Genomic DNA, 17,321 nt, shown 5'->3' on the forward strand with positions numbered 1-17,321 from the left:
AAATGTATCATTATAAAATATAAAAAAATTAATAATATTGCGATGTCGATATTTATTTACAGAATGTTCGCTAGTTTAAAAGAGACAGTTACCAAATATATGCATATGCATTCGCCATTTGTCGTTGTAAAAGCTGAGGATGAATTAGTCGACCCAGCCAAAGTATTAAGAGTATGTATGATAACAATTTATTTTTTTAACTCATTTTATAACATTACAATTTGTGTTCAGGAAAAATGCGAACAAGAAAAGTTAGCTCAAGAAAGATTCGCCTTATTACAAGAATGTACCAACAGAGTCAATTCCAAAAAAGCAACTACCGAATCATGTGCTGAAGAATTATGGGATTTCTTAGAGGTCGTAGACAAATGTATAGCAAAAGATTTGTTTAAACATCTGAAGTGATTATAATTCTATGCATTAGATCAAAAATGTGGCGGAATAAGAGCCATTTAGCTTAGGCACATCATACAGTTACTTGTTTTATAAACAAAATAAATATTTCTTTTGCCTTGTTTATTAATAAAAAATTACGCCAACAACAATTAACTAGTTAATGTTTTTCGTTAGATTGAGAAATCCTAAATATAATAATACTTCTCAACTTCAAAATGTGAACAAAATTGTTCTAAATATGTAAGGGATGTTATTTAGATATAACTACTGATCTGTAGTTAAAATATTGAAAAATATCATCAACTTACCATTTTCCTCAGAAGAGATGGATACATTTTCTATTGTTTGCTTTTTTAAGGGTCAGTTTTAGGACAGGTTAGATAACCTAAATGAAAGTAAATCTAGCATGTGATGTATAAAATAGTTGACCGTTCAATTTTTTTTTTCAAGGGAAAAAACCAATAATCTTTAACACACATATACTTGTTGTCGTATATAGTGTTTATTAATGTGTACATTTAATACTTTACACTAACTATAGATTTGCACCACATCATCATTTTCTATAATTTTGAATGGCATTATAATATTAAATAAAACAAACATTTAGTCAGCAAATTCGTCTATAATACAACATAATATGAATAAAATAAAGACTAGAAAATAACAAGTGTAAGTAAACAATAAAAATAACAAAATAATAGGTAGTAAACATAATAATTTATCAAAAGCATAGGGTTTGAAAATATAATGAGTAGAATGCTACTAGGTATCTATTGCTATGCTACTTAATATACTCAACAAGAATGCACTATGCCATTTATATAAATATTACAAACTGTTAGTGTGACTTTACAAATTGACTAGAACGTAGAAACTGTGAGAAGAATATGACTAGTTAACAATATAATATTTAGTCTGTAAGATTCAAATTAATCAGAAAACACCATAATATGGAAGCTGTAAAATTATTAAGAACTAATTCTAAATCCCTGGAAGATTAAAACTTATCAAGTCTCATACTCATACGTAATAAAGTTGCACAACTAATTCCAAGATCGTGACTAAAAAAAACATTTTAAATTATAATAATAATAATTACTATTAATTAGTTACAACACAAACTATTATTAAACAAAGATAAACTATATCACGTTAATGATTTTTTTTTTTATGTTAAAAGAAAATTAACAAATTTAGAGGTAAATTAAAAATTTGAACGCAATAAACAATTTGGTATAGTTTTATAACAATTATACAAGGCCAAGATAAATAAAAAAATTAGCAATAGGTCAATTTAAAAATATATATATAGCAGATTGGTAGACTTTCAGGTGTGTATAAAATATTTTAAAAGGTACACATTTGCATTCAGGAAGTACAGACAACTTAACTGCTAAACATTATACTCATAAACAGGTATTGTTGGAATATCTAATCTCCTAGTATATGTAATATGTATCGCAACAGATATAACTGACTCTGTTAAAAAAAAAACTAAAAATTAGGCATTAAAACAATCGATAAAATATTTCTAATATTAAGCATCTCATATTTTAAAGTCGGTGTACTTCTATACATAGTATGTGATTGTTACCATTTTATTATTTATTGTATCACATTATAATTATAAACACTTTAAAATAGGTAAATAGTTATTATTTGTATCTATATTTTAATTGTTGGTAACAATAATGAGGATGACAATTCTGATATTTTACATCATGTGCGTTTAAATCTTTGTATCGAAAATTAACTCTAAAAACATACGTATTTAATATGTATCCATAGGTTTAGAAACACATAAGTGTACTTACACAAACGGATAATTACATAGATTTTATATATAATGTATAAATGTATAGCCAGATTTTAAAATAGTTTGGTAAATCATACATATCTCATTGGTTCTTACGACTGTTAAAATTCATTAAATTATTAATACTAATTTTCATACTAATAAAATGTTATGCAATAACATTAGTATAACCCGGACTTTTTTTTTTAACAATTTACCTATTTAAGTTTTTTGGGGTACGCTCAAACAAAAAAAAATACCTGCTGAATTTAATTTGCCAACTCTGATATGCACGTAAAAACAAATTAACTTTTTATAAGTTTAACAGTCAATTAATTATACTTATATTCAACAATCCTGATTTAGATTGGAACTGTACCTTTCTTGACAACAATATAAAAGTTGGTATGGAAAACATTAACAAAAGCAATAAATTATGCTAAAATATACGGTATTTAGTGACTGGAAAGTGGAAGTAGGATGTACCACAGGTATGGTCAATTTTTAGTTTAGTAAAATCAAAGCTATCAATCTGTTTTGAGTAGAGGGAAGTTTTTGGCGACAATTAATTGCTCATTTGGAAAATCCAATGTAATGGTAAAGTGGAACGCCATATTAGATATAGCTAGTACATACTCACTTAGTGCAAACCATGTAAAAGCTAAAAATAAGGGTTGAAAAATATTAGTTTTAAATATTCATAAACTTAAAAAAAGTATTTATATAATAATTACCCAAATCATGACAGTAATATCGATGTTTTATGAAGAACAATATCAACGTAAATGTTGATATTACGCACACAGTAAAAAGTATTTTTTTGATTCTGTATGATTTACGCTGATAATCCGTCATTGATTTGTGCGTCATTCCATAAGTTTTTATCATAGCAGTCATGTAGAGCAAAGAACTAAGCATGAACAATATGAAGATTTTTTCATGAACAGCTAAAACATATCAAAATAACAAGAATGTTTTATAAGACTATATTTTTATAATTACTAAAAGAATATAATACGTACGATAGTTCTCTCTATTTGATATGTAGGTTACACCACAGATTGTAATTATTTCAATTAGATTAAGCCAGTAACACAAATTGACAAACACAGATGTGGCAGTCTGATCAGGTTTTGAAAGCAAGCTGATAAAATAGTTATAGTATACTTGGGCTATTACTATGCGTGGTCCTACATGAAATGCAACAGCGAATCTCCACAAGTACGTTTGGGGAGTTATCCCGGTAATGGCGCTAATTGAAGGTAGCACATTAAAAACCTGAAAAAAATGTATTTTTTTAATGTCTTAATATAATCAAGTCAAATTAGTAGTTACTTTAAAATGTTAAAGTTGTATATTTATGTAATTAATTATTTTAATAATAATCTTATGGTCTAAATTACAACAGACAATCTAATTAAGTTCAATTAATTTTTGTGTATTTCACACATAGCAGTATCGGGACTCCACCAACAGGTGTTACGTTAGGATTAACGTAAACAAATATATAATTTATTAATAACTGTATAATGTGGTTGTGTAAGCCGTCATTCCAACAAAGATGGATGTTTATTTTTGGGTTGAATAAGTGACATCTGTAATGCAAGGGAAGCAATGTCTTCTAAAGTGACCTCTCTTCCTCCCGACATGTTATGGATGTGTAAAGAGAAAAAAATTCAAAGCCGTATTAAGGCATTTTTACACCCTGAGGCAATAATTTTACGCCCTCTCCCTATCCCTCTAAAATTTCTAAAACAGCTTATATATTTTACTCATCTCCTAACTACTTTAAATTAGCAGACAAATGCATAATGGGGATGAATGTTTGTTTCAAACAGCGTGTCTGGAATCAAACTTAATATCTTTAGTACTTATTGTTATTCGGACGCCATATTACGCCAGCGCGCCACGTTACGTTAATATTTTTCTTTGGATTTGTGTGGTTTTAGACAATTTACAATATTATAATAATTTAACAATAAAAGTAACTCACTCGGCAATGCGTTTCGTGGACATCATCGTACTGAAAAATGCATGCTGTGACCAAGCATATTAATAAAGTGAACAACGGACAAGACACTCCAACAACGGCCAACTTGCGTATACTCAAGTTGAAAAATAACAGCATTTGTTTTAGCGAACCATCCGATTGATCATGAACATTCATTTGGGTTACCATTTCACTTTTAGGTACCCAACAGTAACACCTATCAGACACACACAATTCATTATCATAATATATTTATACATATTAGATATGGTAATGATTTTAAAAATACATATTATAATAGTTATCGTTACCCAGAAAATTGTTCGCAGAGACTACGAACGAGTAGTGTCGCTGTGTTATTGACACTGTATTGAGATCAATGTGTTCCATATGGTCGGCGAGTTATCCGCCGCAACGTTAACGCGTCTCGAGTTTATTACCATTATAGCGTTTCGTTCAACAGTCGAGAAAATGTTTTATTAATTATAATAATTATATTACAGTATACTTTCCGCTGCCAATTTCGACGCTACTAGCTCCGGACGACCCTGAAGGAAAACGCGGTGCTCGACTTCGACCAATTACAGCTAATATACATCTATAATAGTACCTATATATATTGCCTTGTGTACTATATTACGAGATAGATAGACGGGTAAAATAGAAAACTGACGGACTTTTTTCAGAACGATGTCAAATGGACACTAGCGAACGTTTTTATCATCGATTTAGTAGGTACACTATCAAAGCAGCTGTGACCGTATTCGCAACTTCCATGTGTATACAGTGTATATATGTGTTTGTGTGTGTGAACTGTAAGCGAATCCGAATTCCGAAATGTCACGTTCCACGCGCCTGGCAAGTAGACTTGTATACTTTTAATAGGCGCGTTAACCTAACCGTCAGCGAAAAAGCGTTACATCCGACGTCCGACGCGGTTTTTTTGGCCAAGGCAAGTGGCTACTGGCTGCTGTAGTATTTATAGCATTCTCTGTTGCCGCCGCCGCCATATCCATCGGTGGAAACGGAGTACGTCACCGATGTTAAGGTCCGTTTACACCACGTTAGCTCGTGACGCAATTGACTCAGGCACTTAGCCAAGGGGGCCTGGCCCCCCTTTAATTTACCAGGGCCGGCTCCCCCAAATTAAAAATATAATTATTTAATGTTTTCACAAAGTATCGAAAACGTGCTAGGGTTTATACACGTTGAAATAAATCTATATTATGATTACTATATTAGGTAATACAGTTATTTAAAAATGAAATCAGCTTATATGTTCTAAATAGATTTATTTTTCAGAACATAAAAAAATTTATCCCGATTGTGATGTAAGTAATTCTGTTTTTATTATTATTATTATTTTTTTTTTTATCATAGGTACTATCCATTTTTTTTTTTGTTTTACTGTAATAGGTACACTCGATACATTAAAACGATTTTTTTTTAACCAACCAAAGGGAAATTTTTAATTAGTAAAATTCTTGGTATGGGATACCGCCTAAAGTGAGAAGCCCCTCACAAGTTTTTCATCGGAAACAAATTATGAAAAATGATACAAAGGCCCAAAATTGTTGCACCCCCCCCCCCCCCAATAGAAATTTTCTGTGCTTGAGTTGACTGTGGTTCAACATTAAAAACCATTAATGTTAAGATCATAGACCTACATTTTGGGGGGTGCTAAAATTATGTATACCTGACTATAAACATAACTCTTATCTTCAAACCATTAAAGTTATAAAATAAAATATTTAAAAAAAAAAATATATTATAAAATAAAAAGTTTAAACAGCGTGTGTACACTATTAAAATTTTATGCGTACAAATCAATGATTGGGGTTTCAATTTTGGAAGTGCTATTTTTAGTCTGGGGGTGCTAAAGTCCCCCCTACTAGTTGCGCCTATGATTAAGACATATAGAACAATAGATTTAGGAAATCTAAATATTTCTAAAAATTCATTAGGATTTTGTAAGTCTCTGATGTAACGTTTTAGCACTCTTTGGTTAGCTTGTATTTCAGTCATCATTGTCATAACAATTTAAAAAAAAAAATCGCCATTTAATCCAATTTATTTTATTTTGTTTAATTTTTCATAGAAAACTTGTAATAATTAGAGAAAATACACAAGAATGTTATATGGTATCATAACACTATTTTATTAAAAGTAGGTAAGGTATGAACTAACCTAAATTTTGTAAAAGATTACCTAAGCAAATTCTTAGTGGTATACATAATGTACGAATACAACTTTTTTTTTTAAGACTATTCTATGAAGTCACTTTCCAAGTGTCTTGCTCCCATAGAGAAAATAGTAAGCTTCACATAAAAAAAATTGTTTAATAAATCCAGTAGATACGCCAGTAAACGAGTCTTAAGTCATTTTTTTAATCACTTTTGCCATACTTAGAAAAAAATAAACTTTAAACGTTTTATAACTAAAAAATCTTAACATTTTTTTCACTTTACAATTAGTCGGCATATTTAAAATGGCTATTAGATTACTTTTTTCAAAAATGTCCTACTTTTTGCCCCTAATAATAAATTATTTCAAGTGTAAAGGCCCCTAACATAATTATGAGATCAAAACTGTATCCTTACACTTTCCATTTCACATTTACTATGTATATTTACCATACGCCTATGGTACAGATTTCTTTATTCTTTCATGATTGAACAGTTCATATTTTACTCTAAGCTATTACGGATTCATTAACATAAATTTGATTAGGTGAATATATTTGCGGAAATCTATTACAAAAAGTGTATGCAAAATTGCTTTGAGTATTTACACAAAAATCAAACACAGGATTTGGCCACATCTATATCACAAACTATTGAAAGTATTTAATTATTTAACTATGAAACGTGAAGTTATTATTATAAGTTATTTTATAAAACAATACAAAGTGGGCGAATTGACAAAGTTTGAAGGTAAAATGTATAAAAATTACAAGTGGATTTTTCGAAAATGTTTTTTTAAATTTTATTTACTGAAATATTGTTATATACATTTAAATATTTTACAAATAAATTGTACAAGTATCAAGAACCCAAATTTGTTCTATTTTAATACAAGCTAAAAACAAAAAATATTTATACAATTATTATTTTAATAGTTCTTCACAAAAGCCCTTATTAAATTAAAAAAAATAATTATATAGACATATTAACTATTGATTTAGTTTTTGGTATACTCAACAAATATACTAATTATATTGCTATCAGCTATATACATATTTTACATTAATTAAGTATACTGATGTAGATTATTATTTTTTAGCTGATAAATTATTCTTAGTATATTAAAACAACATACTTTCACAATTAAGTACAGAAATATTCGCATGTATTGTTTTAATGTTTTTTGACTTTTTAGTAAATAATTTTAAAGAGGATTTAACTAAATAAAACCAATTAGCAATTTATATAAATACTTTAATATGTACACATAAAAAATTTAATATTTTTGTATGTCTACACTAAACACATAAATTTAATTTAGGATAAGTAGTATCTTAAAAGTATGAAAATTGATCCATCAGTAACAGGAACTGTTAGTATCTATCATGAATAAAATATAGAATTGATTTTAATAATTACCTTTAATTCTATAGTTATATTTGATAGTAATAAAGACTCGACAGGCAACAAAAGCCATACAATTTTTTTTTTTTAATTTGTGAAACATTAAATATAATGACTTAATTTGTATAAATATTATGAAATTAGAAGAATATTTTAAACAATTAATTTGGTCAAGATTAACAAAAAGAGCAAAGACAGCTAGATCAATAGTACAACATATTTATTAAAGCAACAATGGTAGTTTAATAGAAACTAAACAATTTTATTTAAGGAACACATAATTAACTATAATTTACTAACTTTATAAAAAAAAACAATGTTCTTAGCTAAAAGTTAAATTGAATTTATATTATATTATTTATAACAATTATAAAAGCCTCTTAGTGTACCTATAGTATACATGCTGAAAACAAAATAGTCTACGAATACAACATTTTGAATAAATGTAAAATACGTACAAACTAGTTTTAAACATAAGTATATACTAACCGAAAATATATACTTAATCAAAATTAAAAAAAAAACAAATTCGTAGTTGCCATTGAACCAAACGTTTTTATGAAAAATGGTAGAAAACTTAAATGTGAAAAATATAAATAAACAAGTCATTGGAAATATCCCAAAAGTTGAAAAGCGAAATGTTAAGTATTGATTAAATGTAGTTTATATTAAAAATACACTAAAAAATAAGAAACAATACCATTAATATTAAATTATACTAATACTCGCGGATTACATTCAAATTATGAAATAAAACATTTTAATAATATAAAACACGTTTGTAATGATTTGGCAAATGTTCTTATAAGACTTTTGTTAGGTAGGCATTACTCAAGTGATACATTATTTAAAATGTATTTTTATTTTTATTACATGCCTAATATAAAATAATGCACTAGAATTAAAATAAATAATTTAAAAATTAAACTTGCATATCAGTCATGTGTTTTAATAACTGTATCATTTATTAAAAAAATGCTTTAATTTTTGAGTTTATGTTGTGTTATGCAAATACATTTTTTATGTAATGAAAAACACACACACCACCGATTTTTAGAGGAAAATGAATTTTATATTTATTGAGAAGAGCAACATTTTCCTCTTCTCTACTAAACAAAAATTTTAAATCAACAGCTATTAGTTAATTTAACAATTATTACAAACACTTGACTACATTAATTGAAACAAAATATTTATATAATTTTCACACAAGACAAGGAGAACATAAGAAAAATGTATTTTAAACAAAAATTAAATATTGTGTAGTTTTAAAAATTGGTGTCTCACGATAAAATAATCACACTGAATTGTATATATATGTATATGTATAACAACTATAGTGAATTTCTTTTAAAAATTTGTTAGTTTTTTTTTACCAATACTTAGTCGTACAGATCTATAGTAAGCTTATACTTGAACATTATCAAGTTTTGACTATTTGTGTTTTCCTTATTTTACTAATATATTATAAAATCTGATTGTTAAAATTATGAAGGCAACCACAACTAAATCAACGGTTTAGTTTGAAATATAAATGTTTAATGTTAACAAAACGTGTATTTACTTAAGTGTATGAACCTAAATTTGTTGCTGTTATTTAATATTCAAGAACTATTAATTTGATAAATAAAAGGTTTTTTTTATTTAAATTATTCCTAAACAAGAAATTTAGGAAGATGATTATTTTAATGCAATTAATTTGATTGCTATACATTTATAGCAAAATTAACTTGTTTTATTTGTTATACACCAATAGTCATTGATAAAATATTAAACCATGTGTACATGTAATAAAAAAAAAAATTGTTTAAAAATACTATACACCGGAGAGATAGCCTCCTGACGTCCGTAAGCTATTATTAGTTCTAACACCTAAAAGTGCTCCACTCTCCATTTCACATTCTTGAGAACTGCCTACTTGTGTGCTATCAGTAGCTGTCATTGCAGTGTTTCGTTGCCTACACATGTATGGCGTATCAACTGGAGAAGGAGTGTCACGACCCTAAAATCCAATTTATATTTGATGTTTTAGCGTGTACTTATAAAATATTGTCTTTATGGGGACATTACTAAAAACATACCTGTTTTGATGGACCACAACAAGTTTGTAGTTGACATGGTATGTCTGTTTTAGGACAATCCAACACGCAGTCTTCTGTTGGTGTTTGGTTTTCATCTTTATTTTCAGTTACCTAGAATAAATTATCAAGCATCAGATTAACTATTCTATAAACATGGTACCATTAAACTTAAAAGGGATTTTTAGGTTTTTGAAGAATAGTTAACATAAATACTTTTGTGATTCTAAAATATTTTAATAGAATTATATCATTTATTGAAACTTTAAATTGAAAAAGTATTTTAAGATTGAGTTTATGATAATGGTTAGTTCATAAATAGTATATAGTTGGGTCGATTAACAAATATTTCATTGTTGGTTACTACAACAGTTAACAGAACTGTTACTACAACATTTTAGTAATTACGTTTTTTTTTTTTTAATAGTAGTATTTATAATTAATACGACAACTTTTCTTTTAAATAGTACAGAATTAATAATGAAACATAATTTTTAAGACATATGTTGAACTTGTTTATTATTTATAATATCTTTAAATTGTAATGTTATATATTATACTACAATTATTATTAGAAAAAATATATTATAAAAAAAAAAAAGAATAATAAATTCTTAAATTATCACGTAGTTTATGCAAGTAATGATTATAGTGAACCTACCTCAACTTCTACAAATTCAGGTTGAATAGTAGTAGAGTGTATGCCTTCATTATGGAAGAATTCTTTTACTTTTTCTGCTAATTTCATGTATTCTGACAAGTTTCTACACCTATTTATATATATATTAAATAACAATTGTTTTTATGTTTTATAGTAGATAAATTTATACTTATTAAAAATAATTACCTTATATGGGCAGATGCTATAATTCTATCTCCAGCCAACTGCCACACGTGAAATTCGTGTACAGCTAAAACGCCATCCACTCTGTCCAATAAACGCCTTTGTATAGCGTCTACTTGAATATGAGTAGGGACAGTTTGAAGCAATATTAATGCTGATTCTTGTAACAGTGGCCAAACTGAATGCAAAATAATTATCACCATCAACAAGCTAAGGGCTGGGTCGACATAGTCACGAAATTTCCAGTCGGTTAGCCATACAATCTAAAACAAATATCAATTAAAAAAAAGTTACACATAAAATACATTTTGTTAGACATCAAAATATTTCATAAAAATGTTAGTTTAATAAAGTTGGAGGATTAAGGTGGCCAACTTATATTTTAGAAAACACTAATATTTTTGAAAAGTAAGTAAAGAGGACGCCACACCCCTAATTGTACAGGAAATTGGTATAGGCAATTTTTTATTGAATCTTAATTTAAAATGTAAGTCAACAGTAATACATATCATCAACACAATAACGAGGAGTCTTTATGATAATTCGTTTTTTGTCAAACTATCAGAGTGTCTATATATATATATATGTTTTTCCTTATTTTTATCATTATTATTTATTACTATAGTTAGCTTACGCCTAGTACAGTCGCCTAAGAGGAGGATGGTAGGTAGTCTCTCTCTTTAGACAGGTGCCTGTCCAAAAAGAGAGACCATCTAATGCAGAGTCTCGAACCGGGGACAGTGAGCACTAATATATTACTACCTTATCCATTCGGCTAAGTAAAAACCTTACCCAGATCATACTTGTTTTGTACAATACACAATGGTCCACTTCAGTAATGAATTTTTCGAATTGCATAATATTTACATTTTTTTTATCTTAGTCATGGTGAAAGTTTTATAAAAAAAAGACTAATATATCAACTTTTTTTGTTTTTAAAGAAATATTTTCTATTGGGCTAAGAGGCCAATTTTTTATTTAGTAATTAGAAAATTAATTAAATTAATTAGAAAAACCATTTAAATGTAAAAGATGTAACACAACTTTAGCCTCTATAATATTAAACGTAATAACAAAAAAATTATTTTTTGTAAAACTGGTAGACACCTTGGAAAGTGACTTGTGTTTTAGTCTTGATTTGTATTTTGTATAAAATTTATCCTTTCCGTTCCTCTTAAATGTAACTTGTATCAATAACATGCCGTACACAAGCAGAACTCGTTGACAGATTTGGTCCAATAAATGAAATCTTTAAATCGCTCATGGATTTTGTCCATGGGACCAAGTCTTTCCTAGAATCCATTATCATAAAAATAAAAAACCCTTAACCATAAAATAATACACTCTATGCGTACACCTATTTCGGCAACAATGTTGTCATAGTTGTCCATATTTGTGAGGGGGATAAAGTATAAGTACCTTCAATAGCAGGTCAAAATTAATTTAAAACAATTTTACATTATTTTTTTTGAGACCCTTATATCTAGTAAAATCTTTTCCACATACAATTCATTTATTTTTTCTGCTAAAATTTTTATTTGTATATTAATTAAATCTTTATGAAAATATATACTTTCATACCAATGCTGAAATAACAACTATGACTGAACCCAGTGCATCAGCAAGGAGATGCAAGAACACTCCTCTCATGTTCATATGACCTGCTTCATGGGAATGTATTGTAGGTACATCATTAAAACGATGGTCATTATCATTATCATCTGTAGCATTGGCACTTGCTCCAGCACTCACCAATTGTGTAAGTCTTGTATGACTACGTGATATACCTCCATGAGAATGGCCATGACCACCTCCTCCATGAGCTAAACATTTTAAATTGTTTCAAAATTGAATGTTGTAATAAAATCACAAAAAAAAAATAATAATAAAACATTTACCATGGAATAAAAATAACCCTAAAATGTTAACAAATAATCCTAAAATTCCGACAACAACAATAAATTTTGGATTGTGTATAGTCTCGACTTCTATGAATCTAAAATATATAAATCAAAATTAAATAAATAAATTATTACAATTATAAGAAAATAACTAACCTTTTACATGCTTCAACAGTAATCGAAAAACATAGAGCGACTAGAAACACGGCATTGACTAAAGCTCCAAGCACTTCAGCTCTAGCCCATCCAAATGTATTTTTTGACCACTTTTTTGGTGACATCTAAAATTATAATAATAATATTATACACATTAAAGAGTATAATTTTGTTATAATAAGTGTTGCATGATTTATATTTTTTCATGATTACAATAGTCAATTTTACATTTTGTAAGGCTATTTATTTATACGAAAAATCCATACTGTAATTTCATTCCTAATAATTTTAAAACTATATTAAGGAGTATTATTAGCTATCACTACAACAATTATTCTTCATTCATAAATTAAAATTTTTAAATGTCATAGGGATACTTGTGTAATGTGTATCTATAAAAATCTCTATATATATAAAAGAAGAAGTCCTGACTGATTCATAATCAACGAACAGTCTAAACTATGATAGTTAGCGACTTGAAATTTTCAGGGTATGTTTGTTTTATAGTCTAGGCTTGTAATATTAAAGGATGACGATTAAAGGAACAGGTCGATTCTATGTACCACTATTCTGGAGACGGTATTAAACATTTTCACAATTGGACATATGTAGACCCAAAAATAAGTCGAAATGGGGTATGCTAAAGCTTTACAATATACAGCCTGGAGAGCTGACTTTTTTTTATCTTATTTGTAATTATTTTACTCAGCCCTGGCAAACTAAATCCCGGGCAACACCGGGTCGGGACAGCTTGTACTATATAAATCTGTTGACTCCACATCATCCACCTACAGTAGATATAAATAATGCTTTGAACTTACTTTAACTGATAAGTATGCAACTACCAAAGCTGCAATATCACTAAGCATGTGAAAACTGTCTGCAACAAGTGCCATGGAGTTTGTGATATATCCAACAATAATTTCTACTAAGAAAAAGAATGTTGTTAACCAAAACATAGTAATAAGACGACATTTTTTCCCACTGTATCGGCCCATTTTCTTTTATCTAAAAACAAAATTAAAAAGGTTAATTAGTAATTTATTTATGGTGTCCAAAAGAATTTCCAGATAATTTAAAACACAATAAGTAAAAATTAAATAAAATTTAATAAGTAAGAATAAATGTATTGTTAAATCAAAACAAAAAACCATTGTTTAAACATAAAGAAAATTAAAATAGTTAAAAAAATATATAAACAAATTTAAATAACTAATAGAGTCAGTACAGTGTAGATGAACAATGGAGATATATTGATTTGATACTTCTTTTTTTGAATTTCATAATAGTTTAACACTGTAGTATATAGTTTTAACACATAGTATTAAATCTGTTTTTATTCTCCATTTTTAAACCCTATGTTGATAGGGATTCATTAACTCGGGATTGAAAACTTAATCAAAAATCTCTACTGGCTACTAATAACTCAACAAGGTAGATAGGAAAATTGAGATAAATTTGAAAATGTGCATATTAAAGTACTTTAATAGATAATCCTATTGGTCGACTGTGAGTGGATACTTAATACTCCTCTTTATATTTTTAAGATAAACGATCACTTAATTTAATTATGATACAGCCAAGAAAAGTGTAGTTTAAGTTTAAATAATCGTTACACTAATGACAATTTTACGTATCTACAAATTGACAACTTTTCAAGAGAAGCAAAAAAATTCTTGTTTGTACTTTTGTCATATTATTATATTAATTATTCAATTTTAAATAGTGTTTGTTCATATTTCAAGTTATAATTATCAATTATAACAATTAAATAATTATTGAATTATTTACATTTGTGACAGTTTAACAGTAGATACACGTTATTACTTAACACTAATGTAATTTGTATTACGTATCTGGTTCCATTGATATTAAAAATAAATATTGACTTTTTACGTGTACAATTTAATACACAATTAACTTTTTATGACGTGCACAAATTTTAAAAAAACTCAACAGATTATATTTTCTTTGTAGTCACATTGATTCAGTAATACTAGTTAAGAAAAATTTTATTTTTAACTGACACTTTGTGTAGGTTATAGTTTATAATAAAACAAACAAGAAATAAGAAGTGTGTGGGTGATTCTAGATGAACTAAATTTCTTCTTGCGGGTTTATTTTCAATTTGATATTGAGCAAGAAAACATAAAAAGTATTTAATAAAAACATTGCTCCACAAAATTTATTTCATTGTGGTATTATTTAGCACTACAGATGTACAATCGAAAACCAAAAGCATATACAAATTTCTATTTTAAGTACATTTTGAATAATTATTTTTAACATACTTGTAAAACACACTGAAAATTTTACACACAATAACATTCTAAGAGAAGCACGATAATCATAAAATTCTTTATAAAGCATATATTTCAGCTAAGGTATTATTACAAATTATCTATACTTTCTTGAAATTAATGTAAACAATAATATGTCTATAGTAAATTTGTTATAGTTTTTTAATTATTATCAACAATCAAATTCACAACATAGATACATCCAAAAAACATAAAGTAATTAATTATTATGCAAAATTTGTGTTGCACTGAGCTCGAAATTACTTGGGCGCACTGCCAGAAGCTTGCCGAGCCACGCGTCGTGGGAAGCCGTCTTAATATAGTAACTTTTATTTTATTTTAAACCTTCATATTTAAATTTTTTAAATTTTCGAATTGGAATTTACTCAATTTTAAATTATTCTGAAATCTTACCTAAAACTACTTTTAAAGACTGAAAAGTAAAAAGTTTATCCCTACCACTTGAAAATCGAGAAATTTAGCACCAGAAAATTTAGATTTTAAACTGCAGTATTTTGTTAAAAGTCAAGTTTTTAATAGTGAGCTAAAAATATTATTTGTGGTTAATTTTTAATGTATAGTAAAGGGGGTTCTTGATAGGCATCTATTTTTTGTTAAGAAAATTATTAACGAATTAAACAAATTTACCCTAGGGTATGATTTTTTCAAAGTATTTATTGCATGTTTAATTAATAGATAATACAAACTTAAATACTAATTTATAATCACCGACTTGGGTTGTTAGAAATAATGACTGCAGCTAGTCTAGCGCAACGACACAAGTGTGGCATTTTGGAAAAGGTCGGTTATTTTATTCTTTAGATATTCTGACATCTGACTGGTAAAGAATTATCAGTGATAAAATGTAAAACTTATAACAATACATTGTAAACCCACCACTATGTATACCTTCTAAAGTGTAACATTGAAATTGCAATTTAGAGACAATTGTAACTATGTTTTAGAACAATCAGAAATATTTGATGTGGCTTATTAGCCACATATTTAGCAACTATATTTAGTTTAGTTGTTTACAAAACAAAAGATTTCCTTCCAAATGTCACATACTTTTTTACTATACACAAATACAAATAGAGTAAACTTCTGTGAACACCAGCGACTAATAAATGTTATTAAATATAAATAAATAATCATCGGAACCTACTATTCCGATACTATTCTACTATTCAGTATTAGTGTCTTGAACAAGGCACACTACCGTGTATTAAAAGAAAGCCAAGTTTTGGTAAAATTCTACTTTATATGCATCATAAGTGTAAAATTATTCGGGTTTCGAAATGGATAACTTAACTAGGGAGCCGAGAATGTAAACTCACTTACAATGCAATGACTTGGAAACGAACACCAGTACTTTTATTCGGTTGCCTCGGTGTCGGAAAATTGTCAACACAAACGTCTTGGGAAAACGATTTTCAGCAGCGGTGCAGTTATGTTGTTCGTCATTGTTGCCGCTTCGAAAACTGTACAGTTATTATTAATTAAACTAGGCACGTGTAAGGATTCCCAATATTTCATAAAAAAAAAAAATGTATAATCTAGTGCGTGTGCCGGGAAATGCTGACTATATATCTACGCACACCGCTAAATGATAAAATAATATAGCTGTTATCGACGTCGCGAGTCTCTCATCAAATACTCGAAGGCTCAAGGCGAAGAGCTGCTTTTTTTTTTATTATTATTATTAAACCGCAACTTTACAACACTTTGGACGTTTCGAAAACAAAATGGAGCTCCATTGACCACTTTAAACAGGCGGATCAAATACACACGGCACGCACAAACTTACACGAGCACGGATAGCGCACTTTAACAACCGAGCACCGACAACGAGCTTGGGATATTCGCACACACGGACGTGATATCACCGATCACGATCGGATTTCGGATTGATAATGGACAATGGAATAAAGTATAATAAAATATGCCCGTTGTGTTATTATGCATGGCAAAATACACACGGGTACGCTCGAATGATATTCCGTAGTCAATGATACCATTTTTTTTGATTATAATAAAATCCTATAAAAAGCGCAGATAAAACAAATACGCGAACGTCGTTTAATCTCTGATAGTAGTATTTACACAGAACAGATTAAAATATTATTCTGTGGTGGTATATTTATAATATTCAACGGCGATGATACGCCATCTCCCGTGAACAACAACAGCTGTCGGTTGCCACAACTTTATCAAAATATGTAAATCTTATTGGTCAGCCGAACTCGATTAGTACAAAAGAACGGTACAAGT

At 28.2% G+C, this 17,321-nt stretch overlaps 2 protein-coding genes across 3 annotated transcripts; both read right to left on the reverse strand.

The window, feature by feature from the left end:
* Positions 1 to 1,033: 1,033 nt before the first annotated feature.
* Positions 1,034 to 5,108, reverse strand: LOC126838326 (post-GPI attachment to proteins factor 2-like). Its single transcript, XM_050572665.1, has 5 exons — positions 4,496 to 5,108; positions 4,188 to 4,401; positions 3,217 to 3,472; positions 2,929 to 3,141; positions 1,034 to 2,855 (listed from the first exon to the last, which is right to left on the reverse strand). Exons 2-5 carry the CDS (start codon positions 4,371 to 4,373, stop codon positions 2,722 to 2,724), a joined length of 789 nt encoding a protein of 262 aa, XP_050428622.1. The 5' UTR covers positions 4,374 to 4,401; positions 4,496 to 5,108; the 3' UTR covers positions 1,034 to 2,721.
* A 3,431-nt stretch (positions 5,109 to 8,539) lies between these two features.
* On the reverse strand, positions 8,540 to 17,055 carry LOC126838640 (zinc transporter 1). Of its 2 annotated transcripts, none has more exons than XM_050573231.1 (9): positions 16,388 to 17,055; positions 13,572 to 13,758; positions 12,751 to 12,875; positions 12,592 to 12,689; positions 12,275 to 12,516; positions 10,697 to 10,956; positions 10,511 to 10,619; positions 9,853 to 9,963; positions 8,540 to 9,773 (listed from the first exon to the last, which is right to left on the reverse strand). In XM_050573231.1, the coding sequence occupies exons 2-9, from the start codon at positions 13,746 to 13,748 to the stop codon at positions 9,588 to 9,590; spliced, it is 1,308 nt and encodes a 435-aa protein (XP_050429188.1). In that variant the 5' UTR covers positions 13,749 to 13,758; positions 16,388 to 17,055; the 3' UTR covers positions 8,540 to 9,587. The 2 variants fall into 2 exon arrangements, with proteins under 2 accessions (XP_050429188.1, XP_050429187.1); XM_050573230.1 differs by having other exon boundaries at positions 8,542 to 9,773; positions 16,392 to 17,053.
* Positions 17,056 to 17,321: the final 266 nt, after the last annotated feature.

Source organism: Adelges cooleyi, unplaced genomic scaffold (genome assembly GCF_023614345.1).
Source record: "Adelges cooleyi isolate 19-005CV unplaced genomic scaffold, UGA_ACOO_1.1 ACOO_flye_CR_arks_rails_tigmint_CR_PRNA_30, whole genome shotgun sequence".
NCBI lineage: Eukaryota > Metazoa > Arthropoda > Insecta > Hemiptera > Adelgidae > Adelges > Adelges cooleyi.